The 24776-nt window shown below is 39.6% G+C and overlaps 1 protein-coding gene across 1 annotated transcript in view; it reads left to right on the forward strand.

The window, feature by feature from the left end:
- LOC124596341 (pre-mRNA-splicing factor syf2) overlaps positions 1-24776 on the forward strand; it is a 62552-nt gene that overhangs the window by 32444 nt on the left and 5332 nt on the right. The window contains exons 3-4 of the mRNA XM_047135444.1: positions 2133-2257; positions 23747-23914. Of these exons, the coding sequence (XP_046991400.1) occupies positions 2133-2257; positions 23747-23914 (293 nt within the window). The remainder of the gene's footprint in view (positions 1-2132; positions 2258-23746; positions 23915-24776) is intronic.

Genomic DNA, 24776 nt, shown 5'->3' on the forward strand with positions numbered 1-24776 from the left:
GAGCTTCCTGAAGGCTTTGAATTGGCTCCCACTCTGTTCAATTTTTTTTTCTCAGCACTCCTCAAAATCGCTTTTGGTGAAACTAACCTGGGCATTCATCTGTATACCAGAGCTGATGGCCAGCTCTACAACATTTCTCTGCTCAGATCCAAGTGCTTCTGAGAAGACTGAAAGAAAGGATATTGCGGAGACATGGCTTAGCCACAGCCTGGGGGATGTTTCCAGAATGAGATTTTCACTCTGCAGCGGAGTGTGCGCTGATATGAAACTTCCTGGCAGATTAAAACTGTGTGCCCGACCGAGACTCGAACTCGTGACCTTTGCCTTTCGCGGGCAAGTGCTCTACCAACTGAGCTACCGAAGCACGACTCACGCCCAGTACTCACAGCTTTACTTCTGCCAGTACCTCGTCTCCTACCTTCCAAACTTTACAGAAGCTCTCCTGCGAACCTTGCAGAAGTAAAGCTGTGAGTACTGGGCGTGAGTCGTGCTTCGGTAGCTCAGTTGGTAGAGCACTTGCCCGCAAAAGGCAAAGGTCACGAGTTCGAGTCTCGGTCGGGCACACAGTTTTAATCTGCCAGGAAGTTTCATATCAGCGCACACTCCGCTGCAGAGTGAAAATCTCATTCTGGAAACATCCCCCAGGCTGTGGCTAAGCCATGTCTCCGCAATATCCTTTCTTTCAGGAGTGCTAGTTCTGCAAGGTTCGCAGGAGAGCTTCTGTAAAGTTTGGAAGGTAGGAGACGAGGTACTGGCAGAAGTAAAGCTGTGAGTACTGGGCGTGAGTCGTGCTTCGGTAGCTCAGTTGGTAGAGCACTTGCCCGCGAAAGGCAAAGGTCACGAGTTCGAGTCTCGGTCGGGCACACAGTTTTAATCTGCCAGGAAGTTTCATAAAGAAGACAGTTGTCATGGCACAAGGATACACTGATCCGCCTGTCATCAAACTGGATGGCTCCTTGTTGAAGATAGTCGATAAATTCTGCTATCTTGGTTCAATAATGACAGAAGATCTCTCCCTGGATGACGAGATAAGTGCAAGAATAGGAAAGGCTGCCAGCACTTTCAGGAAGTTCCGCACACAAGCATGGGACAACAAACATCTTACATTATCAACAAAAATACTTGTGTATCAATCTTGTGCTGAGTATTCTGTTGTATGGAGCTGAGAGTTGGACGTCGTATGCCAAACAGGAACAAAAGCTCAATGCCTTTCACCAGCAGTGCTTATGGAGCATCTTGGGAATGTCGTGGAAGGATCATGTGACAGATGATATGGTTCTGAAAACTGCAAAACAACAGAGTATCACTGCCACACACGAGCAACGTCGCCTGCAGTGGTTAGGACATCTGCATCGTATGGTCCACTCCCGTCTGCCTCGGTGCACATTACTCAGTGAAATAGCAGGAGCAGAGAGACCTCATGGAAGACCTTCACTATGCTTTAGGGATTGCGACAAGCATGGTATGTGTGCATTTAATATTGACAGTGACAAGTGGAGCAACTTGCTGACAAACGCAGCAAATGGAGGAAACTGACTGCAGATGGAAGCAAGATGCATGACCAAGTATGCCTAAACAACTTAGCTGCAAAACGATCGCACAGACATGAGCTTATGACTAACCCTCCAGCGACTCATATTTGCCTCGCTTGTGGGCGCCAAGTTGTCTCTCGCACCGGACTTCTGAGCCACCAGCGAAAATGTCTCCAGGATGCCACTTGAATCTTCCGACGGGCCATTATATATCATCTCACCATTTCTTATGGACCTTGGTGTGTTAAACAGTAATTGTGCTGTTTTGACTGACTGCATTGCGTGTTTTTTTATTTTTATTTATTTAAACTTTTTGTGGCATCAGACTTTTTTTTAGTTTTCATTATCTTGTTTTGAAAATAATTATATTCAATACATTTGATGAAGATTTGATTTAGGTGCTGAATGTTCAGAAATTATGATGATGTCAAATTTTGACTTGCTCCTGTGGCAAAAATGATATCTTGCACTAGTTTCTGTTAGGGTAACATATCTTTATTTCTATCTCAGAAAGATAAGTTAAAAGTGGTAATTATACTTTTACCTTGTGTGTCTAAAGATGTTGACTGTTCATCATTACATTATAAAACTTTTTGACAGGGTCAGGATTATGATCGTGTGAAACTTCTCAACATTGGAGCTTCGGAGGCTGAAATACTTGAAAAAAAGAAGAAGAAGAAAAATCCTGATACAGGTTTTGCAGACTATGAGCAAGCTACTATCAGGTTAGTAAGATATACATTTGGTGTATCTCTTTTCAACCATTTGTACTGGTTGTGTGTCAGAAAAGAGTCCTTTTAATATGTTAAATGGCTAAATTGGAGCTGCTCAGTGGACCCACTAAACTTGTGGGTAACTTGGAGTTTCCAAGTAGTGATTTCTCTCCTGTTATCTCCTGTACAACATTAGGAGGTGACAAGCAAGTCAATTGCTGGCCAGAGCAAACTTAGCAGGGGTGTCATTTGACCAGAGTAGAGCCAGCCAGCAGAGTTAGTGAGTAGGTCACTCTGAACTCATGTCAGTAATAAAAAAAAAAAAGCTCACACACATTTCATGAAAAAGAGTGAATAGACTTGCTGTGGTACACTTCACAAGCTGCATAGCACAGTAATCTTTTCAGGAACACTATTGCATTTGTAATAAGGAAATATGTTATTTTTATATAGCATCAAGTGCTGTGATTTGGTGACTGAAAAGTTGTGGGGTTCGTTACCAAACGAGAAAGCATTGGTATGTTGATAGAGACAATAAAAAATACACAAACACACACACACACACACACACACACACAAATTTCAAGCTTTCACAACCCAAGGTTGCTTCATCAGGACAGAGGGAAGTATAGGGAAAGTCGAAAGGATGTGGGTTTTAAGGAAAGAGGGTAAAGAGCCATTCCAATCCCGGGAGCGGAAGGACTTACACAGGCCTGTGTCTGTATATGTGGAGATGGATATGTGTGTGTGTGTGTGTGTGTGTGTGTGCGAGTGTATACCTGTGCTTTTTCCCCCTAAGGTAAGTCTTTGTGCTCCCGGGATTGGAATGGCTCCTTACCCTCTCCCTTAAAACCCACATCCTTTCGTATTCCCTCTCCTTCCCTCTTTCCTGATGAAACAACCTTGGGTTGTGAAAGCTTGAAATGTGTGTGTGTGTGTGTGTGTGTGTGTGTGTGTGTGTGTGTGTGTGTGTTTGTGTGTTTGTGTGTTTTTTATTGTCTCTATCGACATACCAACGCTTTCTCATCTGGTAAGTTACAGCATCTTTGTTTTTATATATATTTTTCCCACGTGGAATGTTTTTCCTCTATTATATTCATATCATTAATTTGAACCCAACAATTACTTTTGTTATTGTCACTGTTGCATTTCGAAAGCTTTTCTGTCACCTTACTATCTCTTTTTGTTTGTGCAAGTAGTTTCTCTTTGTATTCACCTTCCCCTTTTTACCGTAATCTACCATACAATTTTATGCTGCCTATATATACTCAATAACATGTAACTTACTTCCAAACCATAACAAAAAAAAAAAATCTTTTTTCTGCTTTCAACACTACCGCTGCTATAAAATCCACCGTTCCCAGTTTACAAACAGTTCCTTTCACCTATTAAACAACCATTTTGACAAATTCTAACAACTTTCGCTTTATTTCCATTCCCGTTTTTCCCACATCACCGATCATTTTTTAGCCGCTTTCCACAGGTTTTAACGTTATTATTTCTTCATCAGACAATTGTTAGCCTCATTTTCATAATCTGATATGTCTGCCTGTGTCTGTATCTGTATATGTGCGGATGTGTGTGTGTGTGTGTGTGTGTGTGTGTGTGTGTGTGTATGTGTGTGTGTGTGTGTGTGCGCGTGAGTGTATACCTGTCCTTTTTCCCCCTAAGGTAAGTCTTTCCGCTCCCGGGATTGGAATGACTCCTTACCCTCTCCCTTAAAACCCACATCCTTTTGTCTTTCCCTCTCCTTCCCTCTTTCCTGATGAAGCAACCTTGGGTTGTGAAAGCTTGAAATTTGTGTGTGTGTGTGTGTGTGTGTGTGTGTGTGTGTGTGTGTGTGTGTGTGTGTTTTTTATTGTCTTTATCAACATACCAACGCTTTCTCGTTTGGTAACTTACAGCATCTTTGTATGTAAACAAAGATTATGTAACTTACCAAACGAAAGCGTTGGTATGTTGATAGACACACAAACAAACACACACACAAAATTCTAGCTTTCGCAACCCACGGTTGCTTCATCAGGAAAGAGGGAAGGAGAGGGAAAGACAAAAGGATGTGGGTTTTAAGGGAGAGGGTAAGGAGTCATTCCAATCCCGGGAGCGGAAAGACTTACCTTAGGGGGAAAAAAGGACAGGTATACACACACACACACACACACACACACACACACACACACACACATCCATCCGCACATATACAGACACAAGCAGACATATGTAAACGCAAAGAGTTTGAGCAGAGATGTCAGTCGAGGCGGAAGTACAGAGGCAAAGATTGTTGTTGAATGACAGGTGACGTATGAGCGGCGGCAACTTGAAATTAGCGGAGGTTGAGGCCTGGTAGGAAACGGAAAGAGAGGATATATTGAAGGACAAGTTCCCATCTCCGGAGTTCTGATAGGTTGATGTTATTGGGAAGTATCCAGATAACCCGGACGGTGTAACACAGTGCCGAGATTTGCTGGCCGTGCACCAAGGCATGTTAGCCACAGGGTGATCCTCATTACCAACAAACACTGTCTGCCTGTGTCCATTCATGCAAATGGACAGTTTGTTGCTGGTCATTCCCACATAGAAAGCTTCACAGTGTAGGCAGGTCAGTTGGTAAATCACGTGGGTGCTTTCACACGTGGCTCTGCCTTTGATCGTGTACACCTTCCGGGTTACAGGACTGGAGTAGGTGGTGGTGGGAGAGTGCATTGGACAGGTTTTACACCGGGGGCGGTTACAAGGGTAGGAGCCAGAGGGTAGGGAAGGTGGTTTGGGGATTTCATAGGGATGAACCAAGAGGTTACGAAGGTTAGGTGGACGGCAGAAAGGCGCTGTGGTGGAGTGGGGAGGATTTCATGAAGGATGGATCTCATTTCAGGACAGGATTTGAGGAAGTCGTATCCCTGCTGGAGAGCCACATTCAGAGTCTGATCCAGTCCCGGAAAGTATCCTGTCACAAGTGGGGCACTTTTGGGCTTCTTCTGTGGGAGGTTCTGGGTTTGAGGGGATGAGGAAGTGGCTCTGGTAATTTGCTTCTGTACCAGGTTGGGAGGGTAGTTGCGGGATGCGAAAGCTGTTTTCAGGTTGTTGGTGTAATGGTTCAACCAACTCCGGAGATGGGAACTTGCCCTTCAATATATCCTCTCTTCCCGTTACCCACCAGGCCTCAACCTCCACTAATTTGAAGTGGCCGCCGCTCATACCTCACCTGTCGTTCAACAACATCTTTGCCTCTGTACTTTCGCCTTGACTGACATCTCTGCCCAAACTCTTTGCCTTTACATATGTTTGCTTGTGTCTATATATGTGCGGATGGATATGTGTGTCTTTCCGCTCCTGGGATTGGAATGACTCCTTACCCTCTCCCTTAAAACCCACATTCTTTCGTCTTTCCCTCTCCTTCCCTCTGTCCTGATGAAGCAACCGTGGGTTGCGAAAGCTTGAATTTTGTGTGTGTGTGTGTGTTTGTGTGTCTATCAACATACCAATGCTTTCGTTTGGTAAGTTACATCATCTTTTATATAAAACTGATCCTTTCACCTCTGGGAATGATTAGTTACTATTAAAAATGCCAAGTTGCACCATGGTAGAAAGCCCACACTAAACTGAGTAAGGTGGTTTACTTTTTTATGCCAAAATGGAGAACTAATGTTTTACAAATGGATGAAGCAAAAAATGATGTGTGGAAAACATAATTATTTATGAGTCACTGCATATTAAAACTCACATATTCCAGTTACTTTAAATTTATTCAAAATCATCAGACCTCTAGTAGTTTCATCAGCTTGTAAAACAAAACCAAGTTGTATCCTACTAAACACATAGCCAATTTTGTATGTAGTTCACTACTATAATTTCAAAAATTTTATTCCCCCGCCTTTAAAAGATAGCAACACATTTCAAACAATTTTCTTCTTTTCAGCTTTTCTAATCCCTCTGAAGCATACATAAGTATAACATCTCTGAAGATTATTGTATCATTATGTTACTAAAAGTTTATGAAAACAGATGGCAGTCAACACTTCCTTACAGTCTGAAGCTAGTCAGGGTCATGTGAGTGAAATGGTGTGAAAGCTCTAGCTCCTGAAAATCTACTCAGTGGCCAGGATTAGGCCATAGAATTGGCACAGTGAGGTTTCATTTGTGTAAAGGAAAGCTACTTTTTAGTCATTGCATGTACACCATGATTTAAATTTATCTTCAGTTTCTATAAATTAAAGCAAATGCTTCTCAGGTTTACTCAGATCTTTTCTCATGTATCTCGACTAAGTTGGTAATATACCCCCGTTGGGATCATTGACAGTCAGATGTCATGTTTAATCTTTCTGATGTATCAAAGTCCCAGCACAAGTCGTCTTTTCTGTCATGAAAAATGCAAACAATCAACTACAGTGTAAAAGTTCCATTTAAATTTATTTTACGTTTCCAGAACTAACAAAATGTAAGAAACTTAGTTTCTGTTTGTCAAAATCAGTCCTTGATTGTGTCTCAGTTCTACACATTTTGTGACATTATATTTATCAGTCCTTTTCAGGATTTTTTCTTGATATTTGTGTATGATATTGTTATTCACATATACTCACGGACTATTCATATCTTAAATATGTGTCATTAAGGTGATGTTTGGAAACTGAAATTTTTTATCTGCCACATTTGAGGTTGTTGACTCGATTCCATTTTCTGAGGGGGGGGGGGGGGGGGGGGGGAGATTAGGGATCTTTCGGCATCGGCAAATTGTTTCACATTGACCTTTGTATCTTCACAACAGAATCAATTCATTAGTGGTAAAGTGTGTGCCTGGAAACTGAATTAAAGGTCACAGGATCGAATCACGGTTGGACCATGAAATTTTCAGTCATCTTGGACCCAGCCTTCACCTCTCAGAGAACATCATCAGTATGTGTCCTTTCCCTGGTGTGATTACTGGGGCTGGTTAGGGATTTGTAAGTTGCCAAAGCGGGATCCAATTTAAAGACTCGCACCAGGCCATTGCGCCACACAAAATTATTGTGCAAAATAGTACAATTTTACATGCTCCTTTACAGTGTTGTGTGGTGCCGAAAGGTGTACTTTGTTTAGCATGTGTGTTGTGTTATTCCCCTTTTCATACCCTGATGTCCGTTTCACACTTAAAGAAATCTTCTGTTTGAACTTTGAACAACCCTTCTTCTCAAGTTTGTTTGCTCTTATTAGCAGCCTCTCAGACCACATGAGTATTATTCACAGGAAAACTGGGAACTTCTTACATTTCAACTGAATGAACAAATTTTCCAAACTAGTGTTAAGTTGACTTCCAGAATCTTCTAATGCATAGATATTAATCCCTCATGTCGATATCAATAAAATATACCATAATCTCTTTTATTTTTGTCATTGTCACTCAGTAAACTTTCTATATGCCAGTCAGGCTCATACTTAACTGCATTATGTTGGGTTGCATTTGATTATTTGTTTCAGTTTTCTGAGTTGCATGTAGGCTGTACACACTCACCATTCCTTGTGCAATCCAATGATTTTTTTAAATTCTCAGTTTTTTATTGATTGCTAGTTATCACGATATTTCTGATAAAGGTAAATGTCATTGCAGCAGCTATTGTCTCATGATCTCTCAACATTTTCGTGATAACCCATCTATTGAGCAACCTAATATGCTTGTTTTTTCCCTTGCAGCTGTTCTGGATTTAGATTCTTTCAAGCCAAAACTATTGCTGCAGATGTGACATTCTTGTAATGTTTCGCAGCAACTCAAAACCAGTTAAACTGCTTCAGTGTCTTTGCTCTGCACCCCGCAGGGGTCTCACAAGTCTGTCATGAGTGTATGTGTGTGGACGGCATGGAGCCCAAGGCTGCTGCAGCACCTACTTCCTTCCTTTTGCTACAATTTCCCATCTCTGAATACCCTTGCACATGGTGGCAGCCCTTGACGTGGACCCAACTATGTCTCTAGATTCTGGTTTCTTTGGTTTATATCTTTATCCATTTACTCTACATCAATTTTTTTGGCTGAAGTAATGTTTTGTTCCCTTTTGGGTTTGACCACCATTTTTCTAAATTTTTTCATAGGGTATGGACCGAATGGGAAAGGATGCCTTAAATAGCACCATCTGCCTACAACATAAAAGACCCTTTTTTGTTTAATAACTATGTAGAAGTATGCACTTAAAAACCAGTGTGGTAGCCAACCCAATGTGGAAGGGTCATTATGTATCCTTTCGTTAGTGGTCCCTCAGTCTACAGGGATCTTACTTCCAACACCTGAGCAGCTAGCTCCCCATGCCAAGGACTAAATGCCCACCATGTTGGGGCACTAGGACCTTCCACCCCCCACCCCTACGCCCCAATCAACTACTGTAACATCGGGTGACCTTTGCTGAGGCTGGGTGGTGCCGTAGGGAGAGAAAACACTTGATCTGAGTAGGTGACATCAGGGCATACGTTCTGCACATGAAGTGAAGTGAATCATACTAAATCAACATAGTGGCCATGCTGATCTAGGTATCTCAACAGATAGGTATAGATATTTCAATGCTCACTGTTAACAGTCAAACTGCTTTCCTTATCCTGGCTATTCCGTGGGAAGAGGGACAAGCCAGAAGAACCGTAACAAAACAGATTTTTCAATACCTGGTGTGTACTAGGAAAGATGGAGATAATTTTACAGCAACAAAGCCTTTATTTTTTGTGGAACAAATATATATAAATAAAAATCAGTTGCCACGTGTATGAAAGATCATCCCCTGAGAATGGCTTAATCAATTTGGTTGATTTGTTTTTTATTTATTTATTTATTTATATATCAGGACAAGATTTGTATGAAAGAAATTTTTTGGAAAATACTGGTGGAAAATTGTAGATTAACATGATTCGCCACATGTATGAAATATCATCAGTGAAGAATGGCTTGAAAGTTTTTGTTGAATTTTATCTTTGTTTTGTTTGTAAATGTCAGGACAAGGCTTATACGAAAGAAAATTTGTAGAAAATGATTAATGGAAAATCTCAAATAAAGATCTCATCTCATCACAATTTGTAGAAAATTAAAGTCAGAAATTAAAATCAATTGTGAAAGATCAGCACTTGAGAATGGCTCAACCAATTTGGTTGATTTTTTGTTGTGTTTGTAATTGTGGAGGGTAATGGTACTTTTGGTATGAAAAAGAAAATTTAAAAAATGTGCTCAGTTTGACAGTTCTGGTGTCACGTGTCTTCATAAAAAAAAATTATATTTATAAAGGGGAAACGATGTTACCGAAAATCTCGAAAAGTTCTTGACCAATTTATTACAAATTGGTACATGACACCCTAATGAATATTCAGATGGGCATGGGCTATATATTTTTGTAATATATATAATATATACATATGTATGTAATATATAAAGGGGAAACATAGTTACAACAAACCTTGAAAAGTTCTTGACTGACTTACTTCAAATTTTTACATGAGACTCTAATGAACACTCAGACGGAAATTGACATAGAGGGAGGTGGGGTGGGGGGGGAGGAAGTTATGCACAGAAAGGGGGGGAGATGTATTGAGAGGAGGTGGGGGGGGGGGGGGGGGAGATGGGCAAAGAAAGGGGGGGATCAAGGAATTTAGGATGTATAAGCCCCCTCTTCTGTACAGCCTCAAACACTTCAAACATGTGAAGGACTGGGGGTCATGCCAGTGACTATTACTCCACATAAAACTTTGAATATGGTGCAAAGAGTTGGCTTACATGTGAGACAGATGAGGAGCTATGAGCTAATCTATCACTGTCAGATGTACATTTTGTCCAGAGGGTACAAGAAGGTCAAAAGGGTAACCGAATAGATAGCAGACATTTTCATCTTAGCTTTTGAACGAAATGTCCTCCTAGATAAAGTTATGGTCTATGGGTGTGACATAAAGCCTTATATCCCATACTACATTTTGGGCACATCATCCCACTGCATGGCCAGACCAAAAATGTGATTACTGTGGAAGATCACGAAAGTCATCCTCATGAAGAGCTGCCTTTGTGTGTGAATTGTACAGAACACCTCCCCCTGTTGACCAGTTTCCCCAGTGCTTTGAAAAGAGAAAATATTAGAATATAAAAAGATGGAACATCTGTCATATACTGAGGCACAGGAAAAAATATGAATGCTTGCTTCTAATAATCATGATTACAGATTGTGAAAAAGTCACAGCTATCACACACCTAATTCAACTTTTTCAAAACCGAATCTACCATGTTCCCTAAATCAAGGACATGCAAAATGAAAAGTTATTTGTAAGAGAGACCTCCACCACCTTGGACCTTCAGTCTGACAGAGCCAGCAGGAGTCTCCCAGGGAACACAGCAGGAGACACTTGTTATCCCTCCGACAGCACAAGAGAGAAACACGCTCTCCACAGCTTCTTCCTCCCAAAATATAACTGATGGACAGTCACACACCAGTCAGTGGTTAAAAGAGACAGACGTGTCTGGTCGTCTTCTTACCTGGTCCTGCAACCTAAAGAATTACATGAAGGAAAACTGCAAAAAGAGAAAAGAAGGAAAAAAGACAAGAAAAGACCAGAGCACAGGTCTAATTTGTTGATTCTGATGGAGCCGGAACCCTCCTTGACAGTAGAAGAATCTATGGACACTAATCCAATAACACAGGAGGCATCGTAAAACTCTGTGGATCAACATCATTGACATTTCCCTTTGTTGATGACATCGACACCTTTTCAGTGATTACACAGTGGAATTGCAATGCCTACTATAGCCACTTGGAAGCAATTTGACAGTTTATCAAAAACTATAGCAATACAAGAATTAAATTTTTGTAGAAGTATACCTTCCTACTCCTTGAGGACATTACATACATGGCAAAAGTGGAATAAACATGGAGTGAGCATCTGGAGGTGCTTACACACTAATTGAATCAAACCTCTTCAGTGGACAAGTTCCTATGGACACTACCCTCCAAGCAGTAGTGATTGGTATACAGCTGACCATAATGTTGACAGTCTGTAATATCTAAATATCAACAGAGAGACGGAAAACCTAATTAAATAGTTACCCCCACCTTCCATTTTATTTGGAGATTTTAAGGCCCATAATCACATTTAGGACAGTGAGATAACAACTAGTAGAGGGCAACTACTAGAGAGATTCTTTGATGCCCAAGACATTTCAGTGCCACTTATTACTCCTATTCTGCAATATATTTGTCAATTTGCAGTCCTAACCTCGCAACTATGATCAAGTGAAATATTTACAATGACTTTTGTGTAGTGACCATTACTTGATTATTCAATAGGTCCCAAATCTACACCAGAGTTATTGTTTACCACATTGGTCACTGTGCAAATCCAGTTGGAAATCTTTCATTGCTAAAGTGTAGCTCATAATACAGAGTAGAGGATTAATGGAGGAGTACAAGACACAGCAAGCACTACATTACCATTGTCTTCAGATCCTCCTAGACGGAAAGAGATTGCAGATGCCATCAGAGAGCAACATAGAGGTGCCACTTCTCTACTGAATTTTTTTTATTTTATTCAAAAGATCAAGGGCAGAAGCACTTCACTCAGTGAAACAAGGAAGAACGAATGTCGGGAACAATAAGTTTCTTCTCTGACAGTACACATCCTCAGTTTAGCAATTGTGGTCAGAATTACAGTAGATTAGTGGACTTCAGTACGCTGATAAAAGCCAGGAAATCCTTGACAGAGGGAAAATTAACACCAGTTTCTTTGGTATTGCTGAACTTTTTACAGTGTGTTATGGAGAAATGTTGTCATCTAAGAATTATCATCTTAATTTTGCTCATCATTGCTTTTTAACATTATGTAATACCACAACTTTTATCCCAACAGACCTGGCATCCTAGAGTGCACCCTTGACAGCCTTGGAACTAAATAATGTGTGGTTCCGCCCCCCCCCCCCCCCCCTCCCTGCAATACTAGACAATATCCATAGTCAAATGCTTCAAATCTTTGTAAAAATGCTATTCTAAAGATTTTTATCAGATATGAAAGACAACAAATGAGGCTGACCAACCTAACAGTGACTTAGGTAAACTATTAGAAAAGATTGCTACTTTGCAGCTTTGTTGGTATTTGGACTCTCAGAACTCTCCTTCCTGATTCCAATGCAGATTCCAAAGATCTCAAACCAGCACTGATCATCTCATGTGATTAGAGTTTGCGGCTACAGAAACCTTTGTGAACCACTGATATTTAATCACAGTATTTTTTTATTTGCACAAGGTGTGCGGTGTAACATGGCAGGATCACATTGTATCAAATTCTATCCGAGTAGGGCTTTTGAAGAAATTTTCCTGTCTTTATATAAATTTTTTTTGTCACATAGACTGGTTAGAGTGTAGAGTGGGTACAACATTTAGAAACCAATAAAGGGTGGAAAATGGGGTGACAAAGGCTTCACTTTTTAAGTGCTGCACATTTTGCATTGCAGTAAATGGAATAATAGACACAGAGGGACATAGTCATACCAGCATTGTATGTCAGTGATCCTTGTTTATATTGTAGTTCCATATTGTTATGTGTAGTAGAATGATAACTACAAACAGCTATGCAGAACACACAAAAATTGGTGTAAAATCACGGATACCGTTTCTCACCAAGTAAATCATACGTAACGCACTTTTGTAGAACACAGTCTGTCCTCATCCAGAACTATCCCTCAAAACCCAGTTACTGGAAGCAGTGGAAAAGTTATTTCTACAATTTCTTTTTGATAATAAATTTATATGATTACCACTTACTGCAAGGAGAAACTCAATAATCTCTGTTTCCTGGGTAACAGTTCCTGAACGTGCAAATCGAACAGTTATATTAAGATTTTGTGAAGCACTTATTTTATCCTGTTTGGACTATAGAGCATTGTTTATGAGTCAACAGCACTGTCCATCTTAGAAAAATTAGACTCTAGAAATATTAGTCTATCTGCTGGGACTTTCTGAACAAACCCATTCAATAGCCTTCTTGTAGAAACAGGTATGCCACCACCGAAAATACAACGCCAACAAAACTTATTTAACTACACAGTCATGGCTAATCAAATGCCAAACACCCCCTAATCCTATTTTGTTTCACAATCCAACATGTTGGTTACTCATTAAATGCCTTAGCACAGGATGACTAGAAGCAGTACAACTGGAAGACCTCTGTCAAGAACTTCAGATTCCTCTAATTACTTGTATGCAGTACCATCAGTTGCACATCTCTCCATTGTATGTTGCCTAACCAGTAGTAAGAAAGGACTGGTGCTATATCAAAGACAATGTACCTCCCAGTTTTTATCATGGTGCATTTTGTTCAGTTATCAAAGAGTATCCATAATCTAGAACAATGCTGTTCACAAAAAGAATGCAGTATTTATACTGTAGAGTCAGTTGGCACACATCTCTCTCTCTCTCTCTCTCTCTCTCTCTCTCTCTCTCTCTGGAAACAATCAAACTAGATATTGCCAGTGCTGACTTAAAAGCACACATTTGATGCCACATTCTGAAGAAATGAGACAACAAATGGCAAGATAGTACAAAATCTGATAATCCATCAAACGCACCACCAAGGGCAGGCAGACTTTGTTACGAAGTTTATGCTGTCTCAGAAGTGGACAAGCCAAAATAATTACCAAGCAAGGTGGCGAAGTGATTAGCCCACTGGACTCACATTCAGGAGGATGACAGTTCAAACCCGTGTCTTGGCATCATGATTTAGGTTTTTCATGATATCCCTAAATTGCTTCAGGCAAATGCCGGGATGGTTCCTTTGAAAGGGCATGTCCAACTTTCTTCCCTAATCTGACGGTATTGATGACCTCACTGTTTGATCCCCTTCCCCAAATCGACCAACCAACCAAAATAATTTGTGAAGTTCTATGAGGGTTGTAACAAAATTAAGGTTCCCACATTTTTTACAAATAGAAAACATTGTTTATTGTTATTAACTTATACATTGTTGAAAAGCTTACACTTTTATTTATTTTTCAACATAGTCTCTCTTTTTTTACACACTTTTGAAGATGGTGCTCCAGCTTTCATATTCCTAAGTCGAAGTAGTCTCCCGCCAACCAGTTGAGGAAGCATGTGACCTCTGCTCGGACTTCATCATTGCTCTTGAAGCGTTTGCCACCTAAGTGTTCCTTTAGCTCGGGGAAGAGGTGATAATCACTGGGGGGTTAAGTCAGGCTGTATGGGGGATGGGGGATAAGAGTCCACCCAAATTTCTTCAAAAGCTCCTGTGTTTGACGAGTGACTTGGAGTCAAGTGTTGTCATGAAGAAACACTACTCCCTCTATCATTTGTCCTCTCTGACGATTCTGGATTGCTCACTGGATTTCGCTCAATGTTTCACAATATCTGTCTTGAGTTTATTATCGTCCCAGGTTGTATTAAATCAATGAGGAGTACCCCCTTCCGATCCCAAAACACGGTCGCCGTAACCTTTTCTTGCTGACTGCATTTGTTTGAATTTCTTTGGTGGCGGTGAACTTGAGTGACACCACTGACGGGATTGTTATTTTGTTTCGGGAGTGTAATGAAACGCCCACGTTTCATCTCTCATGATGATAGACTCCAACAACTTCTCTTTGGTGCCCCCCCGCCCCCTCGCATTGTTGAAGAAACTTGCGAGCACAGTCAAGGCGTTGCTCCTTGTGTCCATCAGTCAGCATCAGGGGGTTCCAGCTAGCACACACCTTGCAATAACCCAACGTTTCTGTTGGAGCTCTTTTAGTTTTGCTGTGGGAAGCTTTACCAATGCGTTCAACAAGTTCACAGACAGTGACCCTCCAATCTTTGAGCAGCTCACAGTTGATCTTCTGGACAATCGCATCTGAAACTAGTGGTCTTCCACTCCGTTGTTCATCGTGAACTTCTGTGCAACACTCGGCTAAAGCTCTGCACCATTTGCAGACGTGCTGAACAGACATCCACTCTTCACCATAAACCTCAGTCAGTTGCCGATGAATCTCGATGAGCAGTAACTTTCTTGCATGGAGAAGCTGGATTACTGCTCAAACCTCACACTTGGCGGGATCGGTGATCAATACTTCCATCTCTGACGGCTACCAAGCCAACACTGCGTGATGTAGTGAATTGCGGATGGGCGGGCTCGAAAATGGGGGAACCACAGCACACGGCACTGTTGTCGCATTTAGCCTAGCACCTTCCCTCGAGGCTGTAGCTCATTGACAACCTTACTTTTGGTACAACCCTCATACTACAACAAGAAGAACCCCCGCAATGCATCCGTGGAGAAACATTAACAGGTCGCCACATCCTTGAGGACCCTGCAGCTGCCCAAGAGCTGCTATGTCAGATGGACTTGGAACACCACTATCAGATATTCTAATGGATGGTGAAACAGCTGTAAGCCGCATGCTACAATATGAAGGAGTGTATATTACAAGTTTTAAAGACAACACCATTGAAAGTTGACCTAGGGGGCAGAGGTGGGAGGGTGGACCTAATGCCGCCGATTTTGACCCGACGCACCACCCCGTCTGTTCTTTGCACCTGAACTTGGACAACAAAATATTTGTATTTTTATCTCTGAACATAAGATGCTAGTTATATGTACAGGTCGCCATTCTAACTTTCGTGCAGTGATCTATTTGACAGTTGAATTTTAGTAGGCTAGCTACCCATTTATGTACCTAGAATGAAAAATATGATATTCTATTACTTTTGAACAAAGGGAGGAAATAACAAGGCTTGTTCCTATGTCTCCAGACGCCAAAAGAGGATCGGAGGATTAATATCGACGTAGATGAGTTCCTTTATGTTTACAATCATGCAACCACCGCCAACATCTTCTTTGATCTGGATTAATGCTAACTTATTTTGTACAACCAGTGGTAATCTTTGTATCAAAATAGCTTTGAGCTCAAAATCCCTTATAACATCATGTAGTTTAGCATCTTTGGAGAAATTCTCTGACTGTGCTGTCATTGTGTGTATAATTATGCAGCATAAGCAAGATTGATTTCACAGCCTGTTGCTGTTAGTGTGACAAACATACATTGGAAAAAGCAATTTCAAAATATTTGAAATTGTTGAAACTGTATGAGAGACCTGTTCCTTATGTATGTGGAAGAGCAGTCACCCAGACCCAACGGTGAGGCTCACCTGCAGTGAATATGAGGGTAGACAAAAATTTTTATATGTGCCTGTTACCAGTGCTATGCATTTTGCCTCGTGAAGTTCAGCATTGACCAGCAGTTCTGCCTCATAGTTCATAAAAATTATCCCATTTCATTGTGACGAGATGTTGTGGTAACCTTGTTATGGCTAATATTAAAAAGGTCTCAGGTTGCCCAGTGTTCTTTATTAATTCGAGAACAACGCATTTCACCCGCGTGGGGCATCATCAGGTTATCTACTGAGCATTGGTGTCAACAGTCATAATAACCCTGGACAAGACCATGCACACAAGCTCTAAATATGGACCCAGACCAAAACAGTGCCAGAGATCTGTCCGCATTCTCGCATTTCCCATGGTAAATCCGGATCTTTTTGAGTGCACTCCATGTCTATAGGACAGGTCAGTTTCCCTTGATTTGTTGTTGACTTGAAGAAAGCTGTGGGGGCTCTGGTGGAGTGCTGTTACACTGTTCGTGTGACTAAGCTTCATGGAGATTAAAATTATGTTCCAACAGGTAGCTACCTGTTCTGAGGGGGAGATTTTCTGAGTCGCGTAGCAGGTTTGTCCTCATGAAATGGCAGCTCTTGGTTGTTTCAGATTTTCTTCTATCCCTTAGAAAGATATTCTTTCTTCTCAGGTTGGGTTGTGGAATGCAGCTCATGACAGGTATTCAAGAGTACTGGAGTGGACTTAATTATACCAGTAACAATCTGCATTTTCTGATTTAGTTGCAGATCTGCTAGCTTCATGTGGCCACTGTTCATCTAGTCACAAATTTTATAACAAAGAAAATAATCAATCATTGACAAAATAATAAAAGATAAAAAAATCTACTCATCAAGCAGCAGCAGAACACATGCTTAAAAGATGGTTGTAATTGCCAAGCTTTTAGAGACTGTGGCTCCTCCTTCAGGCAGAAGGGTTGAAGTGGAAGGAAGAGGGATGAAGGAAAAGGACTGGAGAGGTCTAGGAAAAGGCGTAGATTTTGCGAAAGTCACTCAGAACTGCGGGTTAGAGAAGACATACCGCACAGGATGAGAAGGAAATAAATTTTGTTTCATGCCCCATATTATTGTAGTTTGTTTAATAAATGTTGGTGTGGTACTGGCTTTTAGGATGTCATGTGAAAAAAATGTGAGGTGGCTTTCATGTGAACAATGTTTCTGGAATTCATGCTGGTTGGCATAGAGGAGGTCATTCTATTTGAGACACTTCATTGTTTGAGCTCAGAATGTTTTATTACATTATATAATGGATGGATGCCATTGATATTGGAACAGTAATTTTGTTATCACTTCTTTTACCCTTGGTGTGGACTGGTGTGCCTTGTGCTTTCTTCTAATCATTGGGCAGAGTTTTTGTTTGGGGGATCTATAGTTATTATGGTTAAATTGAGACTTAACTCAACAACCAATTCTGTGTGGAATCTGGCAGGGTTTCCGGCTAATCCAGAAGCCATGCTAAATTTCAGTGATTTCTGCTGTCTCTCAATGCCATTGACATTAATTTGTGCATCATTCATCTTTGCAGTGGTGTGAGAATTTAACTGTGACATTAGTTCCACACTGTTCTTAGTATTAAAAATCATCACTATTGATATTTGTTGCCATGGCAACCAACTTATTAATATGCCAACATATTATGATGAAGTTAGCTGAAAAATGTATCCAGATAACCATGCAAACCAAGCATCTAATGTGCTTAGCAGATTTCAACACCTTCCATGGCATATCAGGCTGGCGTTAGTAGATTATGATGGTAACAGTGTGAATAAAAAAATTCAGCTTAACTCTTCTCTTGATACATAGTTCAGCCAGCTCAATTTTGTTTGCAGGATGACCTGTAAAGAAACTGGATGCTGTAGCTGACTAGGTTTCATCATGTTGGTGAAAGTAATTTTTGATGAGACAATTCCTACTACAGTTCTTTCCATTTGTCTTAATGTCAGTTGAATCTATAAGTCTATAGCCATCACTTCTAGACAAATTAATTAACTAGTGACTGATTTCAGCAGGATTAATCATTTTAAAAATAAAAATGTTCTACGCCAAGAAAGAATGAAATATTTCTTTATTGCAAATAGAAAAACTATGGTGATTTCCCTCCATTTTGTTTACCACTCAGTTATTCATTACAAAAACCAATTAGTTTCTAATAATCTTGGATATTTTTTTCTCTTACAATATTATTTTATACTGTGTTATGTGGATTCAACTTAGTCAATCAATAATTACAATTGATCTCTCAGCAGGTACAGCTTATCCTAGCGATGTGTTAAAAACAAGAGAGTGAGATACAATATGTCTGGTACTGAATAAAATTACATAGGTGCTTTTTTAAAAAGATTAAGTAGTCACACTCAGATAATGATGAATCCTTTGGTGATATAATCCCTTTTTAAACTTTGCGGCTGTTGCCTGTGTATGTTACATACCTGAAATCTGTCATTAGATTACTGGTTGGTTCTTGGCAGTGCTGCAAGTGTGTGCTAATGTTGTGCAAAGATAAAAGTACCACTGTGTCAGTATATGCTCCTACAGTCCATCTCCTATATCCGAAAGTAAATCTGATGTGCTTGTTTTTGGACAGTTGAGCAGCACAATAAAGTCAACAATAAATGACAGAAAAAGATACACACGTAAAAATAGAAATTGCAGGTTGTCATACCAAGTGAGTGGATTATTATGTTACAGTACCATAGAGGATCCCTCCCATGATGATCTGTTCTAGTAGATATCCGTGATCTCGTCCCACAATTCATGACAGTGGCTTTATTCAGGTTTTATGTCAGGATAACCAATTTTTTGAAGTTCCTCTTCAATTTCGGGAACCGACTTTTTGAAAGATTCTTCATGTTATTCCTTGAACTGATCAAATTCTCTAATTTCTCCTTAACTTATGTAGTTTCTCTGATCGATTTATATATGGCATTTTGGAGATTTTTTTCATTTCTTGCAGAAATTGAAATAGCATGCCATTATTAAGTACTAGTAAAACCCCATTAGACAAACGGGTCACAATTGTGATTGTCTAGTGTAGTATTGGCTTTCTGAATTTGCACATTCCAGAAATTTCATTACTATAAATTACAGTATAGCATCTGATTACAAGATTAGTGGTGAACATCCTGAGTGTATCACATCATATGAGTATTTAGAGGCAACTAATGAAAAACTGCTCCAGTTGCTGTTGAGAACTTTATTGAGTCCCCTACCAGTTTTGGCCTTTATATTAGGCCATTTTCAAATAGTTATTATACTTCAGGGAAACAACATCCAAATAGTAAAAGTAAAAGCCAGATGGATTTAAAATGTTACATGCCCAGTGATATTGTGAGGCACACAGTTGTGTCAAGATTACATACTAAAGACATCGCAAAACTAATAATTTATGGGTAATGCTAAGAAGTAATATGAAATGGGACAGTCGTATAAAATCAGTGTTAGGAGAGGTGAATGGAAGACGTAGATTTTTTGGATGGGGGAAAGTTCGGTGCAAGTGTAAAATAAATTGCACACAAGACGCTAGTGTGACCAATCTTTGAAAATTGTTCCAATTGTTGAACTCTGCATGAAGCAAGCACAACGACAGCCATTGAACGAATTTAGAACACGCTGCTAGGACTGTAACAAGTTGGTATAGTGAATGCGAAAGTGTAACAGAATTGCTTGGGAACTGAAATGAGAATCCTTGGAAGAAAGACGACATAGTTCTCGAGAAACCCTACTAGGTAAATTAAAAGAACTTGTGTTCACAGAAGGTTGTGCAGCCCTTATGCTGCCACCAATTTATATCTTGTGCAGAGATCTCTAGAATAAGGTAAGAGATATGTACATAGGCATATAGAGTTATTTTTGTCTTGCTCAGTTCTTGAATTGAATAAAAAATGAAACTGATAATTTTCACTTGATGTACCTTTCACCAAGCACAATATATTTGCTGTGGAGTATTTATGTAGACATAGATTACTGGTGTCAACATTCATAACATTGTCTATAGCTGGTCCAACCTTTTCAGTCACACTCCTTTGTTATCAACCATGTCAAAATAATAGTCACTGAATAATGTCTAAGAAGTTTTGGATCTATCACAATGCTAAAATTCTTCTACACACTTGATTCAGTTCTACATAAAGTGATATTGTAACTACTGCTGAAATATCACCATGTGCTGAAATGCCATCCTGAGCACCTGTTGCCATGTAGCAATTCCATTTATCTTTCTGTTTAATTGTTTTTATACCTGCAGCTAGTGTCACTGTTGTTAAAAAAAATCTTTATGTCCATGCTAATTGATATAAACCAAATCTTGAGTATCCACTGTGAGAAAAACAACACAAATGAGAATACTTTGTGCAATACTATGATTGATTGCTTTCCCCAACTCATGTATGGTATGAAGCCAACACTTTTAAACAATTAAAAACTGATAGTCCTTACAAGTAGGTGAGTGATATTAGTCATACAAAAGCTAGGCTCCAACACTGACTTTCTTGTTCTGTGGCAGTGTGCAGTATTTGCAGCTAGAATTGTTATTTTAAAAACAGCGTTCTTAGTAGTAATTACTGATTGTACTGGTGTGCAGCTGTTATGAAATATTTTGCCTGTATAACATTATCAGGCATACGATAGTAATTTTATAAAAGAAGAAACACACAGATAAACAAATGCTGTTTTCTGCACAGGGTACTCCCGATGAATATGGTGATTACTCCTTACATTGCTCTGAAGAAATGCCCTTAGATATGTGACTAATGTAACTGATTTTAATGTTTGCTTGATTGTGGTATAGTCACATCATATTTTTGCCTTTTACACACATTACACTTCTTTGTGGTCATTACTCATGACACTGCTAATCTGCAGGTCTTCCTACATTTCATAGAATTTTAAAATGATGCAAACTGTTCAGTGAGTTACTAAAATTATGTACCAGGTCTTTTATAAATAGGGTGAATAGTAAAGATCCTGTCATATTTACTGTATGGAGTTAATGCTTCATAAAACAACTTCACCTGTCTCACATCTAGTCTAATACTCCTTAAGCACATATTTTATTGACCAGATGGTATGCTGAACTGTATCAAAGGCTTCCAGAATGTAAAAGATTTGTTATTAATTTGGACCCTAGTATATACAGACATTTTTGGTCTTGTGAGTGTCCTACAGTTGACGTTTGTAACATCTCTGTTTATTCTTGCTGTGGATTTGTTCAGTCTCTGAAAAAGTTGTATGTTATAAGGACATAAGGTTATATAGGGAGCAGAAAGCCTTCTTTTCTCCACTGGGATGTTTATGTTCTTAAGAAATGACATAGGAAAGGAAGGTGAGGCCAAGTGGGAGGTAAGGAATTCCTGGAAAATAACAAGGGGGTAGTTACATGGGAGTTATGAACTGGGAGAGGTAAGACTCAATGTTGGGTTTTGGTTGTAGGGACTGATGGGAGAAAAGGATGATTGAACTTGGCTGTGAGACTGAAGGTGAGAGGCCTTTGGAGAGAGCTCTAACTTCTGTGGGACCGAGGGGGCACTGAGTTGTTTTTGGATAGGACTGAAACACTTGTGGGACTGAGGTTTTCTGGTAGATAGATTGACTGTAATGTTTTGGGTTGTGGGTTTTGTGCATTGTTGGGAGGGCAATTTGGGGACTTGGTGCATGTAAAAGGTCAGCATGGCAAAGTCTGAGCACTGTGAGGGGTTGACAAGGTGGTTCACTGGGGATAGTATAGGTATTTTTGTAACGTGTTGGTTCAGCTTTTGTGAAAAAGGCTTCAACTTTTCAGTCTACAATGTAACTTGCACATTTTTTAATAAATAATGGCTCAACTTTGCTATTGAACTGTCCCTGCTACAATGCATGGCACACACTTATCTACCATTACACCGTACAATACTTCCCATTTTGAGCTAAAAATCACTCCTCCTCAGATCTGAATTTTTTTGCTGTGTTCCATTGTAGAAAATAATTTTGAAGTGCATGCTAAACTGAAATCTTTTCCTTCCTCTTTAAATATTTCATTCAACTCTAAAAATCGTTGATCATCTGACAGTCTTATGGTCACGATTGCATGTTTGTTGCTAGAAAAATCTGACGTGTTATCACTTGTGATTGGGATCTGTAACAAACTTAGCAAGGTAATTAGCAGAAAAGACACACCACAATACCATGTGAATATTTGTCAGCACTAATTATGCTAAGTATATGTGTCCCTCATGTATATTGTTGGCAAATTGAAATAATATCATGCTGTTGCTGTAGCATAAGTTGGGAGTTTACTTGTAGCACACTTCCATCTTAGTTGTAAATTTGCTGTGTGATAGCTGCTACTATTAGTGAGAGTAAGACCCTTTTTTTTATCATATGTCAAGGTTATCAATGGCACATAAATTAGTATTCAGACCTTGTTGATGAGACTAGAACTGAAACAGGAAATTGTAAATAAAAGACAAAATGTTGAATTTGATCTTCAATGTTCTATCACAAATGAAGATCAAAGAATGTTGCTACTATTCTTTTGCTGAACTGCTGTGAAGGCTAGCTGGTGCTGTAAAAAAAAAAAAAAAAAAAAAAAAAAAAAACACACACACACAGTGCCCAATGAAATTCCTGTTAACACTGATACATAGTTTGTGATTTAGTTAGCTTTACTCATGTCCATAATTTTCTGAAGATCCCTTGTGCAGGCAGAAGATCTGATTTACAGAATTATTATCTTGTGTCAATTATCTGTCTATGTAGAAAGGTTTTGTAAAATTGGAATAAAATTATCTCCTTCAAGGCTACCAACATGGATTTCAAAAACTTTGCTAATATGAAACCCAGATATCAATCCATACATGTTTGTAGCTAACTAATTGAGGAATTGGTGTAATAAGTTCATGTCTATGTGAATGTGGATTCTCTGTCATATTTACTGTAAACATAAATTGCACAAAAATTTAGTGCAGGTACTCTGCTGTGAGAGCATCTGCCACACTTTTGATGGGTCTACAGTTCTCTGATAGTGGAAGTCTCATTTGAGATTGTCACAAAACTGATGGAGCCTCTTTTTTATGCTCTCAGCCTGTCTGAAAACCATTTGAGCATGATTATTAAGTTGCATTAAAATTGACTGCTGTTTCAGAAGATTACTTCTTTGTCTTCAGTATGTTAGTACTAACTATATGGAACTGTTACTATAGAATTATAGTGTAAATGCAAAGAATCAGTAAAAGGATAAGGGTTGATTTTATTGTATTTTGTCTCAGTGTGTGAAACAAGAACCTACAGTATGAAACAAGAACCTACAGTAATGTACAAAAGAAAGTGCATGATTAATAGTAGTGCTATAACTTTTAAAATAAAATAAACTGCTTTACACTGTACTCTTTGTTTACAGGCAGTACAACCGACTAGTAAAAAATCTGAAGCCAGATATGGAACACTACAGTCGACAACGTGAAAAACTTGGAGAGGCTTTCTATGGCAGCAGAAACACAATTCTGCATGGCTTGCAGGAAGACACAAAAGAGGGGGTTGACAGAATGGTTGAAGATTTGGAAAAACAGTAACTATTATTTCTCTCATTTCTATAAACAAATTGTTTCCTCTCCTTTGAGTGCCACTTCTATACTAAGAGTATTACAGAATTTAAATTACTTAACATCAATAAATTATAAACTTATGATTTGTGAATGCGAGCCTTTCCAGCGTATACTGTTGGCGAAAAGCTCTTGGGTTTCCTGCCAGATGGCCATGTTAAAATACCACGACATTCCTATGAGTATTATACTTGTCATCGTCTGGCAAAGTGACAAGATATTTGGATGCTGTAATATTCATATCAGCGGTGTGCCCCCGTCCACTTGGCTAAGGGCGACCGTGTGCTGCTGGCCGGTGGTTGGGAAGGGGTGTGAGGCTGCAGTGGTGGAGGTAGTGGGTATGCCATTCACATCTCTGTGTGGGCATTCTGGTCACCCTCTTGTATTGCTCTAATGTGGGATTCAATGTCACACTTCATTGGTATTCATCATCTCTGTTGACCAGATTCTCGTAAACTCGTATTTCAGTAGATTCCTTTAGGACACTGTCCCAATAGTCAGTTGCACAGCAAAGCACCTTAGTGTTCTGAAGGTCAAAGGTGTGTTCTGGATGCTGTGCTCTGCTATTGCTGATTTCTCTGTCTGTCCCATCGCACATGCCTGATGTACTACACAGCTTTTCAATTTGAAGTGCTATGTTTGTCCAACTTGCTGTTCACCACATATGAAGGAGATGCTCTGATTCAATCAGCTGCAGAAAGGATGCAGGTAGAAGGCAAAACTGCTGTGCACATTAGCTTTCCTTCAACCACATCAAGATGAGAACATCCTACCTCAGTTTGCAGAACTACAACATCCACTGAAATCAAAGAAGACCAAACACATCTT

Source organism: Schistocerca americana, chromosome 2, assembly GCF_021461395.2.
Source record: "Schistocerca americana isolate TAMUIC-IGC-003095 chromosome 2, iqSchAmer2.1, whole genome shotgun sequence".
In the NCBI taxonomy this organism is placed as follows: domain Eukaryota; kingdom Metazoa; phylum Arthropoda; class Insecta; order Orthoptera; family Acrididae; genus Schistocerca; species Schistocerca americana.